This window comes from Triticum urartu, chromosome 7 (genome assembly GCF_003073215.2).
Source record: "Triticum urartu cultivar G1812 chromosome 7, Tu2.1, whole genome shotgun sequence".
Lineage (NCBI taxonomy): Eukaryota > Viridiplantae > Streptophyta > Magnoliopsida > Poales > Poaceae > Triticum > Triticum urartu.
This window is the reverse complement of record NC_053028.1, coordinates 507374546-507399265: the sequence shown is the minus strand read 5'-3', so window position 1 is coordinate 507399265 and position 24720 is coordinate 507374546. Positions and strand designations below refer to the sequence as shown.

General features: G+C 44.9%; 1 protein-coding gene and 1 pseudogene across 1 annotated transcript; both read left to right on the top strand.

The window, feature by feature from the left end:
- The first annotated feature begins 3770 nt into the window (after window positions 1–3770).
- LOC125522828 (berberine bridge enzyme-like Cyn d 4) lies at window positions 3771–5563 on the top strand. Its single transcript, XM_048687864.1, has one exon. It carries the CDS (start codon window positions 3797–3799, stop codon window positions 5354–5356), a length of 1560 nt encoding a protein of 519 aa, XP_048543821.1. The 5' UTR covers window positions 3771–3796; the 3' UTR covers window positions 5357–5563.
- Window positions 5564–22836: 17273 nt separating this feature from the next.
- Window positions 22837–24394, top strand: LOC125525812 (annotated as a pseudogene).
- Window positions 24395–24720: the final 326 nt, after the last annotated feature.

Below are 24720 nucleotides of genomic sequence, written 5' to 3'. Positions count from 1 at the left end.
CTTTGTGAGTTGATCAACTTGATTTACTCTTGACTTAGTCTTGATCAATATTGAATCTTTCCAACTCTCTTCATTTGGATGATGTATTGAAGGTAAACATGAATGATCACACAATCTTCTTCTTCAAGACATGCTTGCAATAAGCTCAACTCACACATGACCAATCTTTGGATAATTCCTTAAAAAGCACTTTGGCCATCTCAACTCACACATGACCAATCTTTGGATAATTCCTTGAAAAGCACTTTGGCCATCTCATAAACTCCTTGAAACCAACACATGGACTTCAAGACAATCCTATGGGCAAATCCTTCAAATATAACTCAAGGCAACCATTAGTCCATAGAGATTGTCATCAATTACCAAAACCACACATGGGGGCATCGCATGTCCTTTCACCCCCCTCCCGTGGGAGGGACTGGCTTTGTTGTCATTGGAGGTATGATGGCTCCATGCAACTCGTGCTCGTCCTCATACTCCTCAAGGAGCTCTTTGAGCTTGTTGAAGAACTGACTTTTCTCGCGTTCGAGGTAGGCGAGCTCGGCGTGGTCGTGGTAGACCGTGTGCTCGTCGTTCATGGATCGGAAGAAGGTTTTGTTGTGAGCGAGGAGGTCTGGTTCGTCCTCGAGCATCTTGGCCACAAACTCGTTGTCATTGCGATTGGTCACCTTGTGCTCATTGAAATATATTGGAAATATTCCCACAACAAAGTGCGGACTATCGGGTATCAAATAGTCTTTCTTCCATGTAATTTACTTCTACCTTGATATGAGGACCTTATGGGAACTATCAGGTGCTACGAGCTTCATATGCTCCAATGCTACGGGCTCAATATGAGCGTTGGGTCTAAGATCCAATGGCCATCTAAAGCGCTCCAATTTTTTTGCCAAAATAAACTCCATTAGTCTCGTAATTACGCGAAGTTACGAGGCTCCTTTGATGCCGTTCGATCATAGATCCAACGACTGAGCTCGCTCTGGAGCATGAGAGTAAGGCTCCTACAAGAGCACCTGGTATTTGTCACCTTATACATCGTGTCATTTCCACAAAGTAAGTGGGTCCAAACTTATGTTAAATTGTTTACATTGGGACTAGTGATGTGCAACTATTCTAAATATAGTCAAGAGGGGGGATGAATTCTACAAGAAAAGGAGGGACAGATAGTTCTAGGGTCAATTCTTGGAGCCATGTGAATAACTAGCCCAATAAGAAGCTAAATTCTTTCATCACATAACATAACGGAGCGGTGTTGTGCACGAGCAGAGTGACGTAGGGCATACATCATTACGTCAATATGCAAATATCAAATGCATGGTTTTTTTGGGCCAGTCATTCTTTTACCTTAGAATTCAATTAATACTAGGCCCAGTGCCAGTCCTGTGCTCCACAATGTTTTGCCTCGTGGTGTACATGCATGCAGGTTGGGCATGTCATGGCTGGATGGACATGAGTACATGCATGAGACATAAGAGCGCGCACACACGTTTGTATATGTCTCCAGTAACTGTACATATATGACATAAAAACTATTTTTTTCAAAATAATGAAGTTTTCTAAGGAAGAATGTATCATTCGTATTCGTAATACCCTTTAAAAATGATAAAACAAAAAAAATAGAAAACTGTTGCACACAACTTTTCACTAATATTGCACCTCTTGTAATGTGCAAATATAAACATATAATAGTGCATTTTTGCACTCTAGTATAATGTGCACACATATTATATAGTACTTGTGTGTATATTTACACACATAAAAATAAAAATATTTGAATTTTGTAAGAAAGAATGAACTAGTGACATTGGTATTACCTTTTAAGAAGGAATAAAATGAAAATAAGTAAATAAATAATGAAAAAATATGCATGCAGTTTACACGTAAATTGTATTTTTATAATATGCAAGAATAAACATATAATAGTCGAATGACATTAATATTACCATTAACAATGAATAAAATATAAATAATAAAGATTTGTATGGAAGAATGAAACCCTATAAGAAGAAAGAGCATGAAAAAAAAACTCAGCACACATCTTTGCACTTTTTGTAATATGCAAAGAATATGCATATAATAGTGCAATTTTCACGCTCTAGTATAATTTACAAAAATAATATGTAGTACTTGCATGTATACTTACACACACAAAAATAAAGTCGACATTTTCTTAGAAAGAATGAATTAGTGACATTGATGTTACCCTTTAAGATGAAAGGAAGTGGAAAAGAAATAAAAAAATAATGACTAAATTTGCACACGATTTACAAATAAATTGCACTTTTTATAATATACAAGAAATATAATAGTAGATTTTTCGCAAACAAAGATATTTTTAAAAAGGAATGAATTTGTGGCATTGGCATTACTCTTAAAGAAGAAAGATGATTTTTTTAAAAAAAAATCTAAGGAAGAATGACTTAGCGGCATTGGTATTATCCTTTAACAAGAAGGAAAAATACTTGCACACAACATTGCACTAAAATGCATATTTTTAATACGATAGAAATACACATATAATAGTACAACTTTCGCAATCTAGTATAATTTAACACATATTGTATAGTTTTTGCATGCATATTTACACAAAAATATTAAAATAATATTTTTAAGAAAGAATGAAATTAGTTGCATTGGTATTACCCAAAACAAAAAATTAAAAATAGCTAAAAGAAAACTTTCATACAATTAGTACAAAATCACACCTTTTTAATGCAAGAATAAACATATAATAAGGACATCTTGCACTCTAATATAATTTGCAGACAATTTGTATAGTACTTTTTAATTTACGCACACTCAACATCTGACAATACACATAAAAAAGAAAAACCTAGCTAAAGAAAAGCAAACACGCGCGTGAAAACAGAAGGAAACACAAGAAAAGAAAAACATGCACGTACATGTGCTTGCAAGAGTCACGAAATGGAGACATGCATGCATGGAGGCTGCATCATGCACTAAGCAAGGAATGACAGGAAATCGAAAGAACAATGTCAATCAAATCAATGGTGACCTACCACATACAGATCACAAAATACCTTGAATTTTGACTGACCGAATACAAAAAATTATTTGCCCGACGTGTAGCTAAAGCAGTATACACTGGCAATGCCTGAGAGAATATCTGGTGCACCGGTATGTGTGGTGTTACCAGTGCACCGAAATCACGTTACACATTTTAATTCTTTAAACAATTCTGGAAAAAATTAGCACATTCACACATCATTAATGTATGTTGTTAGGAAATTTTCAGTCAAAATTTGAAACATACTTCATCGGAAAAAAATGACAAATTTAACACTGAACAGTACCTAACATAATTTGTGTTTTAGATTTGGCCCATTATCGCATGATATCAAATTTGTCATTTTCCCCTCGCACTTTTTTTGTCATTTTCGTATCTCAAGATATGTTTCAAATTTTGATACGAAACTTTACAACAACATACATAGACGTTGTGTCAATGTGTTAATTTTTTTCTTCTAATTTTTGAAAATGTTCTACGTTAACCGGTGCACATCACAAGTGCGAAGTGCAACAGATACATTTTCAATGATGCCCAGCATGTGGGGAATCGTTGGCCGCGACTTTTGCATCTGGCTAGGACCAGCTAATGAATTCACGTATCCCGAGGTCATAGCTCAAGTCACACTAGCACAACAAATTTCACATCATCAGCCGATGAACCAACAAGTACTCCACGGCTTGGATCGACTCGGAGCAGGAGTACTATATAAGGAGCTCAGGCAAGGTAGTTTAAGCACAGCGAAGGCACTATCAGTGCGGGAAGCAAAAGATGGCTATGCTCAAAGGCTTAGCACTCGCGCTTTTCGTTTGCTTCTTCTCATGCTACCTGACCTCGGTCCCTTCCCTAGCCTCCCCTGATGACTTCCTCCAATGCCTACGGGAGAAGATACCTAGCGAGCTCGTGTACACGCAGAGCTCGAGCAGCTTCGCCGGCGTGCTGGTCTCCTCCATTAGGAGCCCCAGATTCTTCACCAACACCACGGTGAGGCCGCTCTGCGTCGTGACGCCGACCGACGCCTCCCACGTCCAGGCCGCCGTGCTCTGCGGCCGCACGCAGGGCGTGCGCCTCCGCGTGCGCAGTGGCGGGCACGACTACGAGGGCCTGTCCTACCGGTCGGCGCGGCCCGAGGTGTTCGGGGTGGTCGACCTCGCCAACCTCCGCGCCGTGAGCGTCAACCAGTCGGAGACCACTGCTTGGGTCGACTCCGGCGCGACCATCGGGGAGCTGTACTACACCATCGCGAAGGACAACTCCCAGCTCGCGTTCCCGGCCGGCCTGTGCCCGACGATCGGCGTGGGCGGCCACTTCAGCGGCGGCGCCATCGGCATGATGATGCGCAAGTATGGCCTCGCCGTCGACAACGTCCTCGACGCCAAGCTTGTCAACGCCAACGGGGATCTCCTCGACAGGGTCGGCATGGGGGAGGACCTCTTCTGGGCCATCCGAGGCGGCGGCGGCGGGAGCTTCGGCATCGTGCTCTCGTGGAAGGTCCAGCTCGTGCAGGTCCCGCCGACGGTGACCATGTTCAACATCGCAAAGACGATTGACCAGGGCGCCGCAGACATCGTGACCAGATGGCAAGACGTCGGGCCATCACTCCCCAACGACCTCACCATAAGGGTGATCGTGCAGGGGCAGCAAGCCCTGTTCCAGGCCCTATACCTTGGCACGTGCAGCTCGCTGGTGGCGACCATGGGCGACCAGTTCCCGGAGCTCACCATGACGAGCGCCGACTGCCAGTCGATGACCTGGCTCCAGTCCGTAGCCTTCATCAGCTTCTGGAACAGGGACACGCCGGTGGAGGCGCTCCTGAGCCGGACCACCAGCCTGAGCACGTACACCAAGAACAAGTCCGACTACGTCCAGAGCGCCATCTCCAAGGGCGTGTGGAAGGACATCTTCTCCTGGTTCACGATGAACGGCGCCGGGCTCATCATCCTAGAGCCCCACGGCGGGTTCATAGGGAGCGTCCCCACCGACGCGACGCCGTACCCGCACCGGAGCATGCTGTACAACGTCCAGTACATCGTGTTCTGGCAGGGAGACGGCGGCGCGGCGGCGAACACCTGGCTCGGCAACTTCTACGACTTCATGGGGCAGTACGTGAGCAAGAACCCGAGGCAGGCGTACGTGAACTACCGGGACCTTGACATCGGCCAGAACGTGGTGGTGGACGACGTCACCACCTTCGACGGCGGCAAGGTTTGGGGTGAGCAGTACTTCGCGAGCAACTTCCAGAGGCTCGCGTCGGTGAAGGCGGCCGTGGATCCTACGAACTACTTCAGAAACGAGCAGAGCATCCCGCCATTGGCCCAAGGACGTAAGTGAGCAAGGTTGTATCTAAACGGTCAAATTAATTAATTCGATGCTTTGTAATGACTATTGGTTGTGAAAACGGAAGTAGGATGCACCAAGAAAACTTGTACTTCTGCCATTTCATGCATGAAAGCAACGGAAGTAATCGTAGGATGCAGCAACCAAGATTGTAATTCTGCCTGTCAGTTCATTCATGAAAGCACGATGGTTTATCTGTCATGGACTGGAATCCCTGCGTGCATATCAGCATGTGCAATGTTTGTTTGATTGCCTCTTTGTACAACTGCCACCTGATTCCAGCAGGCCGCTGCTTGCAACCTCAAGTATTTATGCATTTCCTCTGCGGGTAGATATTTAGACTACTAGATGATGTCCCATGCGTTGTCACAGGAATCTTGCTAAAATAATTGTATTAATAGGTGATAAAAACAACTAAATGCAATGCAAATGTAACAGTGTTCTCACTTTACATTGTAGATAACAGAATGTTAATCATAAAAACTGTGGGTATGCTCCAAGTATCTGAACACAGTGACACATATATCATATATAAAAAAAAATCAAGCAATATAACTTATGAGTGACTTGCATGGATTGCTAATATGGTATGGTTGCATGGTTAAATTAATGCATGTCCGGGAATTCTCCTCAAGACAGCCACCACGAAAGTCTTGGTGAATGGATGTCCGGGAAGAAGCTTCAAGCATGTGCAAGGACTAAGGCAAGGGGACCCAGTGTCTCCGTTGTTGTTCGTCATTGCGATGGATGTGCTGTCAAAGATTATGACTAAAGCAGTGGCTTTGGGGGTGTCGAGTAAATTCACTGGGATCTCGGCAGAGCAAAGTGTGTCTATATATGCCGATGACGTGGCGCTGTTTGTTAAGCCCACGTTGATGGATCTGAGATTCGTAAAGGAAGCGTTGTGGATGTTTGGGGAGGCTTCGGGATTGAAGATCAATTACCAGAAATCCTTGGCCGTCATGATCAATGGTGAAGTGGCTGATAGGGAGCGGGTGGAGTCCATTCTGCAATGCAATGTGGGAAGCTTCCCGTGTAGATACCTGGGGCTGCAGTTGGCAATCCACCAACTTAGTAGAGCAGAGTGGCAGCCCATGTTGGATCAAGCGAAGAAAGCTGCTCCTGCGTGGCAGCGGGGCATGATCCAGAGGTCTGGTCGGTTGGTGCTTGCTAAATCTGTCATTGCGGCAAAACCCATCCATCACTTTATGATAGCAGAGGCCCCGGTGTGGGTGTTGGAGGAAATCAACCAATGGATGCGTGCGTTCTTCTAGGCTGGCAAAGATAAAGTGAATGGCGGGAAGTGTCTTGTGGCTTGGAGCACGATATGCAGACCCACTTACTTGGGTGGCCCCGGGGTGAGGGATCTAGAGCTCCATGGCCTTGCACTTAGGGTGAGATGGGAGTGGTTAAAAAGGACGGATCCTACGAGGCCATGGCAGGGGCTTGCTATGTTGGATGATAAAGACGCAAGAGCGGTCTTTGACAGTCTGGTAAAAATTGAGGTGGGAGATGGCACCAAGGTGCTGTTCTGGAGAGACAGATGGATACATGGATTTGCTGTGCTAGATATAGCACCTCTGCTACACAAGCTGGTGGATACCCGTACCAGGAACCGACGCACGGTGAGAGATGCCCTCGAGCAGGGAAGGTGGCTGCAGGATATGGATGGAGAGCTCACCTTCACGGGTCATATGCAGCTAGTTCACCTTAATCTAGCTATTAGCACCGTGCCTCGGGATCCAGATAGGACAGATTGTTTCTCTTGGCCGGCGGACCCGTCCGGGCAGTACACCGCCAGATCCACATATCATCGTCTATGCCAAGGGATCCAACGGGTTGCCTATGCTTCTTGCATCTGGAAGAGTTGGGTGCTTCTCAAGTGCAAAATATTTGTCTGGTTGGAGATACAACACCGCATTTGGACCTCGGACAGGAGAGCAAAGCACGGGTTGCAAGATCGCTCTTCTAGCTACTTCACTTGTTTGCAGGAAGAAGACAATGCGAAGCACATCTTGATCCAATGTGTTTTCGCTAGGGAAGTGTGGCATGAATGCCTACAAGAGCTCAACTTGAACGTGGAGCGGCCGACGACGGAGGATACTTGCTAGATTGGTGGTTGCAGGCTAGGAGGGGTTTCAGGAAAGAGCACAAACGTGGGTTCGACACTTTTGTGATTGCGGTCACCTGGGCATTGTGGAAGCAACGTAATGCATGGGTCTTCAATATAATGGCCCAACAAAAATCACCTCTTCATGTGGTGGGTGCGATCCTGCGGGAGATCCAAGAGTGGAGGGAGGCGGGTCTAGGAGTAGGCGGGTTGTCTTGATTTGTTAGAGAGTAGACTTTGGTTCTTGAGTGGGGTGTAATCGGGTGTGAACCTAGGTGTGATGTTTGCATCCTCCTCTAGGCATCTCTTGTAAACTTGTTGCTCTTCTTCTATAAAGATAAGGTACGCTATTGGCATACTCTCGAAAAAAATTAATGCATAAAATCATAACTTATGCTGGACATGCATAGGTGTTGATGTTGAAGCAAATATGCCCTAGAGGCAATAATAAAGTTATTATTTATTTCCTTGTATCATGATAAATGTTTATTATTCATGCTAGAATTGTATTAACCGGACATATAATACATGTGTGAATACATAGACAAACAGAGTGTCACTAGTATGCCTCTACTTGACTAGCTCATTGATCAAAGATGGTTATGTTTCCTAACCATAGACATGAGTTGTTATTTGGTTAACGGGATCACATCATTAGGAGAATGATGTGATTGACTTGACCCATTCCATTAGCTTAGCACTTGATCGTTTAGTTTGTTGCTATTGCTTTCTTCATAACTTATATATATTCCTATGACTATGAGATTATGCAACTCCCGTTTACCAGAGGAACACTTTGTGTGCTACCAAACGTCACAACGTAACTGAGTGATTATAAAGGTGCTCTACAGATGTCTCCGAAGGTATTTTTTGGGTTGGCGTATTTTGAGATTAGGATTTGTCACTCCGATTGTCGGAGAGGTATCTCTGGGCCCTCTCGGTAATGCACATCACTCAAGCCTTGCAAGCATTGCAACTAATAAGTTAGTTGCGGGATGATGTATTACTGAACGAGTAAAGAGACTTGCCGGTAACGAGATTGAACTAGGTATTGAGATACCGACGATCGAATCTCGGGCAAGTAACATACCGATGACAAAGGGAACAACGTATATTGTTATGCGGTCTGACCGATAAAGATCTTCGTAGAATATATAGGAGCCAATATGAGCATCCAGGTTCCGCTATTGGTTATTGACCGGAGACGTGTCTCGGTCATGTCTACATAGTTCTTGAACCCATAGGGTCCGCACGCTTAAAGTTCGGTGACGATCGTAATTAGGTTTTTTGTGTTTTGATGTACCGAAGGTTGTTCGGTGTCCCGGATGTGATCACGGACATGACGAGGAGTCTTGAAATGGTCGAGACATAAAGATTGATATATTGAAAGCCTATATTTGGATATCGGAAACGTCCCGGGTGAAATCGGGATTTTTCCGGAGTACCGGGGGGTTACCGGAACCCCCCGGGGGTTATTGGGCCTACATGGGCCCTAAGAGAGAAGAGGAGGGCTGGCCAGGGCAGGCCGCGCGCCCCCTCCCCCTAGTCCGAATAGGACAAGGAAGGGGGGGGGCTTTCCTCTTTCTCCCTTCCCCCTTCCTTTTCCAACAAGGCAAGAGGGGGGAGTCCTACTCCCGGTGGGAGTAGGACTCCTCCAGGCGCACCCCTTGGGCCGGCCGCACCTACCCCTCTCCCTCCTTTATATACGGGGGCAAGGGGGCACCCCATGACACACAAGTTGATCTTCGTGATCGTTCCTTAGCCGTGTGCGGTGCCCCCTTCCACCATATTCCACCTCGGTCATATCGTAGCGGTGCTTAGGCGAAGCCCTGCGTCGTTAGAACATCATCACTGTCATCACACTGTCGTGCTGACGAAACTCTCCCTCAACACTTTGCTGGATCGGAGCTCGAGGGACGTCACCGTGTTGAACGTGTGCAGAACTCGGAGGTGCCGTACGTTTGGTACTTGGATCGGTCGGATCGGGAAGACGTACGACTACTTCCTCTACGTTGTGTCAACGCTTCCGTTGCCAGTCTACGAGGGTACGTAGACAACACTCTCCCCTCTTGTTGCTATTCATCACCATGATCTTGCGTGTGCGTAGGAATTTTTTTGAAATTACTACGTTCCCCAATAGTGGCATCCGAGCCTAGGTTTTATGCGTTGATGTTATGCACGAGTAGAACACAAGTGAGTTGTGGGCGATATAAGTCATACTGCTTACCAGCATGTCATACTTTGGTTCGGCGGTATTGTTGGATGAAGCGGCCCGGACCGACATTACGCGTACGCTTACACGAGACTGGTTCTACCGACGTGCTTTGCACACAGGTGGCTGGCGGGTGTCAATTTCTCCAGTTTTAGTTGAACCAAGTGTGGCTACGCCCGGTCCTTGCGAAGGTTAAAACATCACCAACTTAACAAACTATCGTAGTGGTTTTGATGCGTAGGTAAGAACGGTTCTTGCTAAGCCCGTAGCAGCCACGTAAAACTTGCAACAACAAAGTAGAGGACGTCTAACTTGTTTTTGCAGGGCATGTTGTGATGTGATATGGTCAAGACATGATGCTAAATTTTATTGTATGAGATGGTCATGTTTTGTAGCCGAGTTATCGGCAACTGGCAGGAGCCATATGGTTGTCGCTTTATTGTATGTAATACAATCGCGCTGTAATGCTTTACTTTATCACTAAGCGGTAGCGATAGTCGTGGAAGCATAAGATTGGCGAGACGACAATGATGCTACGATGGAGATCAAGGTGTCGCGCCGATGACGATGGTGATCATGACGGTACTTCGGAGATGGAGATCACAAGTACAAGATGATGATGGCCATATCATATCACTTATATTGATTGCATGTGATGTTTATCTTTTATGCATCTTATCTTGCTTTGATTGACGGTAGCATTATAAGATGATCCCTCACTAAATTATCAAAGTATAAGTGTTCTCCCTGAGTATTCATCATTGCGAAATTTCTTCGTGCTGAGACACCACGTGATGATCGGGTGTGATAGGCTCTACGTTCAAATACAACGGGTGCAAAACAGTTGCACACGTGGAATACTCAGGTTAAACTTGACGAGCCTAGCATATAACAGGTATGTCCTCGGAACACAGAGACCGAAAGTTCGAGCGTGAATCATATAGTAGATATGATCAACATATTGATGTTCACCATTGATACTACTCCATCTCACGTGATGATCGGACATGGTTTAGTTGATTTGGATCACGTGATCACTTAGAGGATTAGAGGGATATCTTTCTAAGTGGGAGTTCTTAAGTAATATGATTAACTGAACTTAAATTTATCATGAACTTAGTACCTGATAGTATCTTGCTTGTCTATGTTTGATTGTAGATAGATGGCTCGTGCTATTGTTCCGTTGAATTTTAATGCGTTCCTTGAGAAAGCAAAGTTGAAAGATGATGGTAGCAATTACACGGACTGGGTCCGTAACTTGAGGATTATCCTCATTGCTGCATAGAAGAATTACGTTCTGGAAACACCGCTAAGTGTCAAGCTTGCTGCAGGAGAAACACCAGATGTTATGAACGTCTGGCAGAGCAAAGCTGATGACTACTCGATAGTTCAGTGTGCCATGCTTTACGGCTTAGAACCGGGTCTTCAACGACATTTTGAACGTCATGGAGCATATGAGATGTTCCAGGAGTTGAAGTTAATATTTCAAGCAAATGCCCGGATTGAGAGATATGAAGTCTCCAATAAGTTTTATAGCTGCAAGATGGAGGAGAATAGTTCTATCAGTGAACATATACTCAAAATGTCTGGGTATCATAATCACTTGACTCAACTGGGGGTTAATCTTCCTGTTGATAGTGTCATTGACAGAGTTCTTCAATCACTGCCACCAAGCTACAAAAGCTTCATGATGAACTATAATATGCAAGGGATGAATAAGACTATTCCTGAGCTCTTCGCGATGCTAAAAGCCGCGGAGGTAGAAATCAAGAAGGAGCATCAAGTGTTGATGGTCAATAAGACCACCAGTTTTAAGAAAAAGGGCAAAGGGAAGAAGAAAGGGAACTTCAAGAAGAACAGCAAACAAGTTGCTGCTCAGGAGAAGAAACCCAAGTCTGGACCTAAGCCTGAGACTGGGTGCTTCTACTGCAAGCAGACTGGTCACTGGAAGCGGAACTGCCCCAAGTATTTGGCGGATAAGAAGGATGACAAAGTGAACAAAGGTATATGTGATATACATGTTATTGATGTGTACCTTACTAATGCTCGCAGTAGCACCTGGGTATTTGATACGGGTTCTGTTGCTAACATTTGCAACTCGAAACAGGGGCTACGAATTAAGCGAAGATTGGCTAAGGACGAGGTGATGATGCGCGTGGGAAATGGTTCCAAAGTCGATTTGATCGCGGTCGACACGCTACCTCTACATCTATCTTCGGGATTAGTATTAGACCTAAATAATTGTTATTTGGTGCCAGCGTTGAGCATGAACATTATATCTGGATCTTGTTTGATGCGAGACGGTTATTCATTTAAATCAGAGAATAATGGTTGTTCTATTTATAGGAGTAATATCTTTTATGGTCATGCACCCTTGAAGAGTGGTCTATTTTTTGATGAATCTCGATAGTAGTGATACACATATTCATAATGTTGAAATCAAAAGATGCAGAGTTGATAATGATAGTGCAACTTATTTGTGGCACTGCCGTTTAGGTCATATCGGTGTAAAGCGCATGAAGAAACTCCATACTGATGGACTTTTGGAACCACTTGATTATGAATCACTTGGTACTTGCGAACCGTGCCTCATGGGTAAGATGACTAAAACGCCGTTTTCTGGTACTATGGAAAGAGCAACGGATTTGTTGGAAATCATACATACAGATGTATGTGGTCCAATGAATGTTGAGGCACGTGGCGGATATCGTTATTTTCTCACGTTCACAGATGATTTAAGCAGATATGGGTATATCTACTTAATGAAACATAAGTCTGAAACATTTGAAAAGTTCAAAGAATTTCAGATTGAAGTTGAAAATCATCGTAACAAGAAAATAAATTTTCTATGATCTGATCGTGGAGGAGAATATTTGAGTTACGAGTTTGGTCTACATTTGAAACAATGCGGAATAGTTTCGCAACTCACGTCACCCGGGAACACCACAGCGTAATGGTGTGTCCGAACGTCGTAATCGTACTTTATTAGATATGGTGCGATCTATGATGTCTCTTATTGATTTACCGCTATCGTTTTGGGGTTATGCTTTAAAGACAGCTGCATTCACGTTAAATAGGACACCATCGAAATCCGTTGAGACGACGCCTTATGAATTGTGGTTTGGCAAGAAACCAAAGTTGTCGTTTCTGAAAGTTTGGGGCTGCGATGCTTATGTGAAAAAGCTTCAACCTGATAAGCTCGAACCCAAATCGGAGAAATGTGTCTTCATAGGATACCCAAAGGAGACTGTTGGGTACACCTTCTATCACAGATCCGAAGGCAAGACTTTTGTTGCTAAATTCGGAGTTTTTCTAGAGAAGGAGTTTCTCTCGAAAGAAGTGAGTGGGAGAAAAGTAGAACTTGATGAGGTAACTGTATGTGCTCCTTTATTAGAAAGTAGTACATCACAGAAACCGGTTTCTGTGACACCTACACCAATTAGTGAGGAAGCTAATGATAGTGATCATGAAACTTCAGATCAAGTTACTACCAAACCTCGTAGATCAACCAGAGTAAGATCCGCACCAGAGTGGTACGGTAATCCTGTTCTGGAAGTCATGCTACTAGATCATGATGAACCTATGAACTATGAAGAAGCGATGGTGAGCCCAGATTCCGCAAAATGGCTAGAAGCCATGAAATCTGAGATGGGATCCATGTATGAGAACAAAGTGTGGACTTTGGTTGACTTGCCCGTTGATCGGCAAGCAATTGAGAATAAATAGATCTTCAAGAAGAAGACTGACGCTGACAGTAATGTTACTGTCTACAAAGCTTGACTTGTTGTGAAAGGTTTTTGACAAGTTCAAGGGATTGACTACGATGAGACCTTCTCACCCGTAGCGATGCTTAAGTCTGTCCGAATCATGTTAGCAATTGCCGCATTTTATGATTATGAAATTTGGCAAATGGATGTCAAAACTGCATTCCTTAATGGATATCGTAAAGAAGAGTTGTATATGATGCAACCAGAAGGTTTTGTCGATCCAAAAGGTGCTAACAAAGTGTGCAAGCTCCGGCGATCCATTTATGGACTGGTGCAAGCCTCTCGGAGTTGGAATATACGCTTTGATAGTGTGATCAAAGCATTTGGTTTTATACAGACTTTTGGAGAAGTCTGTATTTACAAGAAAGTGAGTGGGAGCTCTGTAGCATTTCTGATATTATATGTGGATGACATATTATTGATTGAAAATAATATAGAATTTGTGGATAGCATAAAGGGATACTTGAATAAGAGTTTTTCAATGAAAGACCTCGGTGAAGCTGCTTACATATTGGGCATTAAGATCTATAGAGATAGATCAAGACGCTTAATTGGACTTTCACAAAGCACATACCTTGACAAAGTTTTGAAGAAGTTCAAAATGGATCAAGCAAAGAAAGGGTTCTTGCCTGTGTTACAAGGTGTGAAGTTGAGTAAGACTCAATGTCCGACCACTGCAGAAGACAGAGAGAAAATGAAAGATGTTCCCTATGCTTCAGCCATAGGCTCTATCATGTATGCAATGCTGTGTACCAGACCTGATGTGTGCCTTGCTATAACTCTAGCAGGGAGGTACCAAAGTAATCCAGGAGTGGATCACTGGACAGCGGTCAAGAACATCCTGAAGTACCTGAAAAGAACTAAGGATATGTTTCTCGTATATGGAGGTGACAAAGAGCTCATCGTAAATGGTTACGTTGATGCAAGCTTTGACACCGATCCGGACGATTCTGAATCGCAAACCGGATACGTGTTTACATTAAACGGTGGAGCTGTTAGTTGGTGCAGTTCTAAACAAAGCGTCGTGGCAGGATCTACATGTGAAGCGGAGTACATAGCTGCTTCGGAAGCAGCAAATGAAGGAGTCTGGATGAAAGAGTTCATATCCGATCTAGGTGTCATACCTAGTGCATCAGGTGCAATGAAAATCTTTTGTGACAATACTGGTGCAATTGCCTTGGCAAAGGAATCCAGATTTTACAAGGGAACCAAGCACATCAAGAGACGCTTCAATTCCATTCGGAATTTAGTCCAAGTGGGAGACATAGAAATTTGCAAGATACATACGGGTCTGAATGTTGCAGACCCGCTGACTAAGCCTCTTCCACGAGCAAAACATGATCAGCACCAAGGCTCCATGGGTGTTAGAATCATTACTGTGTAATCTAGATTATTGACTCTAGTGCAAGTGGGAGACTGAAGGAAATATGCCCTAGAGGCAACAATAAAGTTATTATTTATTTCCTTGTATCATGATAAATGTTTATTATTCATGCTAGAATTGTATTAACCGGAAACATAATACATGTGTGAATACATAGACAAACAGAGTGTCACTAGTATGCCTCTACTTGACTAGCTCGTTGATCAAAGATGGTTATGTTTCCTAACCATAGACATGAGTTGTTATTTGGTTAACGGGATCACATCATTAGGAGAATGATGTGATTGACTTGACCCATTCCATTAGCTTAGCACTTGATCGTTTAGTTTGTTGCTATTGCTTTCTTCATAACTTATATATGTTCTTATGACTATGAGATTATGCAACTCCCGTTTACCAGAGGAACACTTTGTGTGCTACCAAACGTCACAACGTAACTGGGTGATTATAAAGGTGCTCTACAGGTGTCTCCGAAGGTATTTGTTGGGTTGGCGTATTTCGAGATTAGGATTTGTCACTCCGATTGTCGGAGAGGTATCTCTGGGCCCTCTCGGTAATGCACATCACTCAAGCCTTGCAAGCATTGCAACTAATAAGTTAGTTGCGGGATGATGTATTACGGAACGAGTAAAGAGACTTTCCGGTAACGAGATTGAACTAGGTATTGAGATACCGACGATTGAATCTCGGGCAAGTAACATACCGATGACAAAGGGAACAACATATATTGTTATGCGGTCTGGCCAATAAAGATCTTCGTAGAATATGTAGGAGCCAATATGAGCATCCAGGTTCCACTATTGGTTATTGACCGGAGACGTGTCTCGGTCATGTCTACATAGTTCTCGAACCCGTAGGGTCCGCACGCTTAAAGTTCGGTGACGATCGTAATTAGGGTTTTTGTGTTTTGATGTACCGAAGGTTGTTCGGTGTCCCAGATGTGATCACGGACATGACAAGGAGTCTCAAAATGGTCGAGACATAAAGATTGATATATTGGAAGCCTATATTTGGATATCAGAAACGTTCCGGGTGAAATCGGGATTTTTTCGGAGTACCCGAGGGTTACCGGAACCCCCCCGGGGGTTATTGGGCCTACATGGGCCCTAAGGAAGAAGAGGAGGGCCGGCCAGGGCAGGCCGCGCGCCCCCTCCCCCCTAGTCCGAATAGGACAAGGAAGGGGGGGGGCGCCCCCTTTCCTCTTTCTCCCTCCCCCCTTCCTTTTCCAACAAGGCAAGAGGGGGGAGTCCTACTCCCGGTGGGAGTAGGACTCCTCCAGGCGCACCCCTTGGGCCGGCCGCACCCCCCTCTCCCTCCTTTATATACGGGGGCAAGGGGGCACCCATGACACACAAGTTGATCTTCGTGATCGTTCCTTAGCCGTGTGCGGTGCCCCCTTCCACCATATTCCACCTCGGTCATATCGTAGCGGTGCTTAGGCGAAGCCCTGCGTCGGTAGAACATCATCACCGTCATCACGCCGTCGTGCCGACGAAACTCTCCCTCAACACTTTGCTGGATCGGAGCTCGAGGGACGTCACCGAGTTGAACGTGTGCAGAACTCGGAGGTGCCGTACGTTCGGTACTTGGATCGGTCGGATCGGGAAGATGTACGACTACTTCCTCTACGTTGTGTCAACGCTTCCGTTGCCGGTCTACGAGGGTATGTAGACAACACTCTCCCCTCTCGTTGCTATGCATCACCATGATCTTGCGTGTGCGTAGGAATTTTTTTGAAATTACTACGTTCCCCAACAGATGTGGCATGGTTGCACGCTTTGAAAAGTGAGGTAGTTGGCTCCAAAGGAATTCAGAGTCGTTTGGGTAAGGCGATCGGGGAGTGAGAGGCATTTCCCCCCATCCCCCTTCCCTCCCGCGTCACTCCCGCGGGCGACCGGGACGACAACCCTAGCACCGCCAGTGCTCCAGCCCTTCCCTCGGCTGGTGGTGTCTGGCGCAGGCAGTGGTCTTTGGCTGTTGGCGGCGGGGCGCGGCCAAGGGAGTCGGTGGTGGGGGCTCGCGCGTGCCTCACGTCCACCGTTGTTCCTGAGGTGGCATGGTGGGCCACGTGGGGCGCGCTCGGGGCTGTCTTGGCGGCTCGATCTGGCCGCTCCAGATCTGGTTGTCCGTGCGTTGAGCGAGGCCCTCCTCCACGACTGGATCTAGGTTGGACCTCCCTTCTAGTGGCGGCTGGCTTTGGATGGAGCTCCTCGTTACTTTGGTTTGGTGTGGTGGTGGGTGCATAGGTGGTCGGCGTGGGCGCAACACGATGGTCGACGTCCCGCGGTGGTGTGCAGGTGGCAGTGGTAACCTCCCTTCTCCTGAGTGCAGGCTGGCGGCACGCGGGGTCGCTCATCGAGATAAATTTTTTCTAAGGTTCGTGCTCGGGCAGACCAGATTTGGGCTTGAAGCAAATCGGAGATGGTGCTCCGGGTAGTTGACGCAGGGCTTGGTCCGGTTGGTGCTCGGTGATGGTGGTCGTGTTAGCGCTGCGTCGGTGCACGGATCGGTGCCGGTGACCATGGACATGGTGTCATGTGAGCTCGCCTGGTCAAGGGCTCGAGGCTGGCTCGTCGACAACCGTCAGCAATCTCGGTGTTGTGCCCCCCCGATCCACCGGATATTGGCTGGGGACCCAGGTGTTGGTGCCTCCTACGGTGGAGGCGCCTACCCAGACTCGTGGACTGATGTCGGGCTAGGAGTAGATGGAGTCTCGTCGCTCTTCCTACCGTGATTGAGTGCGTTGTGAGGTGGACGGGGCGGCGGTCCTCATGGTTGCTCTTCGGCGTGTATCATTGCGGTAGTGGTGACTCCTCTTCCAGGTTGTGTGGGCAACGGGAGGGATGCAACGGGCAACTCAGACATGCCCTTTCTCTCTCTTGATGGGGCGGCGTCCTGATCCAGATCTGGGATTCTGACATCATGGTGCCCCTCCTAGTGGCCTCATGGTGGCATGGATGAGTTGTCGAGCCAAAGCTCCATGCCTTGGCGTGGACGACGGTGACACCCGAGGGTGTCACGCTCTTCTTGAAGATGTCGTTGTGGTTCTTCTGTCAGTGTCCGGGCTTCGGGTGAAGACCTTTGTCCAGTGTGGACTCGGCAGCGGCGATGCCCTCTTTGGGACGTTGTCATGGAGCTTAGGTGTGCTAGGTCAAAGCATGAGGGTGTTTAGTTCTTCCGGTGCCTGGTTGTTGATAGCGTAGTCGCATGTGTTATGCGTGTGCCGGATATCTCAAGATCAGATTTGAAAGAGGGCTACCTCACCATTTTGTACCGTTTGGCCGATGTACTTCTTCGGTTGTTGCTTTATATATAAAGTGGCGAAAGCCTGTTTCAAGAGAGAGAGGTAGTGGGCAGCATGAAAGAAAAATGAAAACTTTTGATGTATAATTGATATGCATAGGTATTGACTAGCACAAATGCCTGTGCGTTGCAACGAAAGGAAAAAATTAATGTGTAATTAAATTTGGTGAGAAACAGCTTTTGAACGGTGTTCGTTAAAGAAGGTACTACTCGCTTTAAAGGAAAAAAGGAGGGAGTATCTAAATCTAAATAAGTACATATAATGTGTTCAAAAGTGCCCTTAGCCCAATCCGTATTTAATCTCTCTATGCACTATTTTTCCTTCCATTAAAATCTAGGAGATTTCATCTCTCATCTTTCCTTGGAATTCAGATTTAACTCCCTCTCACAATGTCCAATTGATCATGACATGCAATTCTTGCTTTTAATATTTTAATTATGCATCTCATAAATCCCATAGCCCCTAATTAGACCAGTACCGGGGCATTCAGAGTTAATTCCTTCTTGTGCGTCATATGCATGCTTACAAAAATTAGGTAGTGCACTATAGCTATTTAAAAATAGAGCATTGCTAATGTTGTACACCTACCAACATTGGCGCTGCAGATGGGCGCAATAACAGCTGGATCGGAAGAGCCACTGGGCTTAAGAGTAGAAGCAGCTCCGCCTTGTGCTTCCCTTATAAACTAAATCAATTTTTTTTTACTTTAAATGCGTTCAAATTCAGGTGGAGAGTTCTCCCCCGGTGTCTGTCAAGAAAAAAAAACTTCCTAAGGTTTTTTTTTAGCATCAGTACAGACACAAGCGCTCATATACACGCGCATATACTCACCCCTATGAACGCACACACGCACACGCCTCATGCACCCCATCCAGCGAAAATAGGGTAAGCGGGGTTTTCCCCGCTCTTTTTACCAATAATTATTTTATTTCTACATTTACTTTTCTATTTTATTAAAAAAATGCGGTTCATTTTCTTTGTCAATTTTTATTTTATTTTCCCCATTTCCTTTTACTTTTTCCTTTTATTAGTACATTATGCAAATTTTGTTTGAAATGGACAAATGGTTCTTTCTTATATGTGATAATCTTATAGACATGAATATGTGTTTGTAATATACATCTGTATTTTCTCTGAAACACCTAATCATTTTTTTGGTACTCATGAATATTTGCTTTGGAACGCACTAATGTTTTAGTAAATATTGGTATCCGAGTTTTGCGATTTCTACTGGAACATTTTGCCCTAGTATCTTGATCATTTTTCCTGAGATACATGAATAGTGAACAGACAAACAAGTGAATTTTTTTGTTGACCTATGAAAGTTCTTATGATTAAAACAAAATATAAGAAAACTCTTAATTCCTTAATATAGAAGATTCATATTTTTGAATGAAATAACATGTTTTAATGGGCCACACCTGCAGCTTGTTTCATTTTCTTCTGGGGGTGGTAAGCTCTGTCTCCCAGTGAATCATATTCCCAACGCGGGACGGGGGATAGAGACCAAACACACACCCCCGCCCGCGGTAATGGACTCGCTTGTTCGTTTGTTCTACGTTTTTTGCTCCCCCCCCCCACCCCCACCAGTTTTGGGAAGTACCATGAACTGTTTTCTTTCATTTGGTTTTCTTCGTTTTTTCATTTCCCCCCTTTTCCTATTTGTTTTCATTTTGTGAAATATTTTTTTAATTCGTGAACCGTTTTCAGATTCGTGAATATTTTTGAAATCCAAGAGCTTTCTACAAGTTCAAGAATTTTTTAAACATCCGGGAGCATTTTTAAATTTTAGAATAAATTTTCAAGTTAATGAACCTTTTTTGAAATTTGGATCATTTTTCAATTCAGGAATTATTTTCAAATATCCAGGAATACTTTTCAAATTTATGATTTTTTCGAAATTTCTGAAATTTTTTTGAAATCTGGGAATATCCTTCAAGTTTGTTAACATTTTTGAAAGCTCAAAACATTTGTGGAATTTAATGAACATTTTTTGAAATTAATGATTTTATTTTTGAAATGTGCGAACATTTTTATATTTTCTAAACATTTATTGGATTTTTCATATTTCTTTTATATTCATGAATATTCTTTGAAATTTAGAACATTTTATAAAATATAGGAACATCTTTTCAAATTCATGAACATATTTTGATATTTGGAAGTTTTTTTGATATCCAGGGACTATTTTCAAATTATGTGAACATTTTTCAAAATCATAAGCATCTTTCATACTGATAACTATTTTTTGGAATTTGCATTTTTTTAATTCCAGATCATTCTTTGAATTTTTATAATTTTTTGGAATCCATAAAGAATATTTTTTGAAATTTGAATTTTTTTCAAATGTGTGAACTTTTTTGGAATTTCTATTTTTAGAATTCAGAAAAGTTAATTCCGTGAAGATTTTTCCAAATTCATAATTTTTTGATTTTTTTAAACATTTTTGGAATCCTGAATATTTGGATTTATAAACGTTTTTCAATGTTAAAGATAAAATAATATGAAAAGAAACAAAAAAAGCGGTGTGGCCCGCCCTGCGCATGGGCCGGCCCAAAAAGGCACGGGACAAGTGGGTGCGCAATTGCACGCAGTCCGCCATGTACCGCGGGAAGTAGGAGCTCTCCTTCGCCCGTTGATAGCAAATTTGTACGAAATGAGTTAGGCTTATTCAGTGGTTCAAATTTCGAGCTCGATTTCATGCGTCTATGCGCCTAGCTTGGGATGCAGTTGGACCCCGGTATCTTTGAGTTTTGGAATCTACAGCGGGAAATAATATTCTATAACCAACCTTCGGGTCATGTTGATCAGCCTGCTTGGGCAGAGTCGTATAGCCCCTAAGGCCTAAACGCCTAAAACAACTTCGAAAATATAAATGAGTGCAACAGGTGAACATACGTGATCATTCTATATTACTTATTGCACTGTATGGTAAAAGTTGTGCCTATGCATCAAGTCATATTGCTTAGAGCACTCCTAATGGTTGTATTTTAGTATGGCTCCACAGGTAAAAATCTAATGTGACACCCTATTTAATAAGAATATATATAGCGACTATATCTTAATTTAGATATAGATCTTAGCATCGAGTACAAAATATCTCACAAGTTTTCACTCACAAAAGGCATTAAATAAGAATTGTTTTAGATACTCCCACCGTCGAGGCGCATTAGGAGCATAATGCACAAGGAAGTAGTACACCACTAATATATATGTGGCTGGTATATCTAAACATATACTCCCTCTCTACCAAAATACTCTGTATAAGACATTGTTGCAGTTAAACTAAACTGCAAGAACATCTTTAATTTTAGTACGCACGAAGTATTTTATGTTATTAGATATAAAAAGATATAGTGCATTAAGACTGCCCTCATATATTTCACTTTCACAAGCTACTAAACTATTACTCCATCCGTTTTTATTTACTCCGCATATTAGTTTTTGTCAAAGTCAAGCTTTATAAACTTTGACAAAGTTAATACATCAAAATATTAGCATATACAATAATAAATCAATACCATGAGATTCATTATTGAATGTACTTTCACATCATATTGATTTATTATGGTAGATATTTATATTCTTTTCTATAAACTTGATCAAACTATATGAATTTGACTTCATCAACTCTAATATGCAGACTAAATAAAACAGAGAGAGTATTTTTTAATCAAAAGCAACCAAATTTAGATATACTCCCTCTGTCCCAGAATATAAGAACGTTACTAGCCATAGTGGGTATGTTACTAGTCTGTATTACTACCTCTATAGTGGGGGAGTAACAAATGTGTTGGGTCATACAACACTTCATTTACCACATGGGACATGTGGTTAGCAAACTCAAAAATTCATATACAACACTTCATTTATTAGCGTATAAACTCATCTTGTCTTGATATGTGTGATGTTGAGTGTAACTAAGGCTAGTCATAGTGGGAGTAACTTAGGTAGTACTTATGTGGCAAGTAGTTAATGAGAAGTAGTAACATAGCGCTTTTCAAGACAACATGAGTCTACAAGCTATTAAATGAGGTCACATATGACACTAGTACTATGTTATTTTGCACTATGAAGGTAGTAATTTAGACTAATGTCATGCATATGACACTAGTCTAAATTACTCCCCACTATGACCAGCCTAACTATGTTACTCAATTCATCTCTCTTCTCATAAAATCATTGTCATATAAGCAAATTTGCTGAGTTAAAACTTATGTAACTGCTGAATTTACTCATGTGGGTAGTCTTACTACTCCGGCACTTTCGAGTGAGCGTGATTTCCAGTAACTTTTCAAGAAACAAATGCATCCCCTAAACTGAGGCTGTAGTAATTAAACTTTTCAACGCTCCCGCAAGAACCGCTGCTGCAGTTTCGCGCCTGAAACAACGCAATCCCGACGGTTGTGTTCTTGGACCAAACGCGCGGCGGTGCTCGAATTCGCGATGCGCGATCGCCACATCGCGCACTGGCCAGCACTCAGCTAAACGTTCCTCATCTCAAAAAAGAAAAAAAAGGCTAAACATTCCAAGTTTAGGTGAGCTTGCTCAGTCCCCAATGGATCCGGGCTTGCAGGGTGCGGACTGAGAGGGCAGGGACGAGTGTTGCGCGCCCGCTGCCTCCTATATAAGCCACTCCCTGTCCTCTCGCTGATGTACAGTACACACCCAAGACATCCCAAGCTCGATCGGCTACAATGGCCAACTCGAGGGCCTTCGCTCTGGCGTTCCTCCTCTGCGCCTTGTCCTGCCACGCCGCCGCCTCCTACGCGCCGGTGCCGGCCAAGGACGACTTCTTCGGATGCCTCGTGAAGGAGATACCGGCGCGCCTCCTCTACGCCAAGAGCTCGCCTGCCTTCCCCACCGTCCTGGCGCAGACCATCCGGAACTCGCGGTGGTCGTCGCCGCAGAACGTGAAGCCGCTCTACATCATCACCCCCACCAACGCCTCCCACATCCAGTCCGCGGTGGTGTGCGGCCGCCGGCACAGCATCCGCCTCCGCGTGCGGAGCGGCGGCCACGACTACGAGGGCCTGTCGTACCGGTCCGAGAAACCCGAGAGGTTCGCCGTCGTCGACTTCAACAAGATGCGGACAGTGTCGGTCGACGGCTACGCCCGCACGGCGTGGGTCGACTCCGGCGCGCAGCTCGGCGAGCTCTACTACGCCATCGCCAAGAACAGCCTCGTGCTCGCGTTCCCGGCCGGCGTCTGCCCGACCATCGGCGTCGGCGGTAACTTCGCAGGCGGCGGCTTCGGCATGCTGCTGCGCAAGTACGGCATCGCCGCCGAGAACGTCATCGACGTCAAGGTGGTCGACGCCAGCGGCAAGCTGCTTGACAAGAGCTCCATGAGCGCGGACCACTTCTGGGCCGTCAGGGGCGGCGGCGGAGAGAGCTTCGGCATCGTCGTGTCGTGGCAGGTGAAGCTCCTGCCGGTGCCTCCTACCGTGACCGTGTTCAAGATCCCCAAGACAGTGAATCAAGGCGCCATAGACCTCATCGACAAGTGGCAACTGGTCGCGCCGGCCCTTCCCGCCGACCTCATGATCCGCGTCCTCGCTATGAGGGACACCGCGACGTTCGAGGCCATGTACCTGGGCACCTGCAAAACCCTGACGCCGCTGATGTGCAGCAAATTCCCCGAGCTTGGCATGAACTCCTCGCACTGCAACGAGATGCCCTGGATCAAGACCATCCCCTTCATCCACCTTGGCCACCCTGGTCGACCTCCTCAACCGGAACAACAGCTTCAAACCCTTCGCCGAATACAAGTCGGACTACGTCTACCAGCCCGTCCCCAAGCCCGTGTGGGCGCAGATCCTATACGGCTGGCTCGTGAAGCCCGGCGCGGGGATGATGGTCATGGACCCCTACGGTGCCACCATCAGCGCCACCCCCGAAGCGGCGACGCCGTTCCCTCACCGCAAGGGCGTCCTCTTCAACATCCAGTACGTTAGCTACTGGTTCGCCGAAGCAGGCGGCGCCGCGGCGCTGCAGTGGAGCAAGGACATGTACAAGTTCATGGAGCCTTACGTGAGCAAGAACCCCAGGCAGGCATACGCCAACTACAGGGACATCGACCTCGGCAGGAACGAGGTGGTGAACGACATCTCAACCTACAGCAGTGGCAAGATCTGGGGTGAGAAATACTTCAAGGGTAACTTTCAAAGGCTCGCCATTACCAAGGGCAAGGTGGACCCCCAGGACTACTTCAGGAACGAGCAGAGCATCCCGCCGCTGGTGGGGAAGTACTGATTGAGGCTCTTGCATGGACATTTGTAGTGCGTGGTTGGCGTTTCAAATACCCAATCAGTAGAATAAGGATCGCGCATATGCTAATTAGTTGGAAGAGTTGCCTACCTTTAGGTGTTGGTTCTAATGGCGAAAATTAGCAAAGAATATAGGTGAAAGACATTTGTTTTTGAGTCTGTCTAGGGCACATTTAGATTCGCTAGCGAGCTTTGCTACATCTACAGGCCATTTCGCACGGAAAGGAAGTTACGGACTGACATGGCCCAGTTAAAATCAAAAGGTGGGGTCAGCTAAAATCAAGGTGGGATGAATTTGTGATGGAGAGGAGG

Bases quoted from the DNA above. Each gene is read 5' to 3' on its own strand.
- LOC125522828 (XM_048687864.1), top strand. From the start codon at position 3,797: ATGGCTATGCTCAAAGGCTTAGCACTCGCGCTTTTCGTTTGCTTCTTC.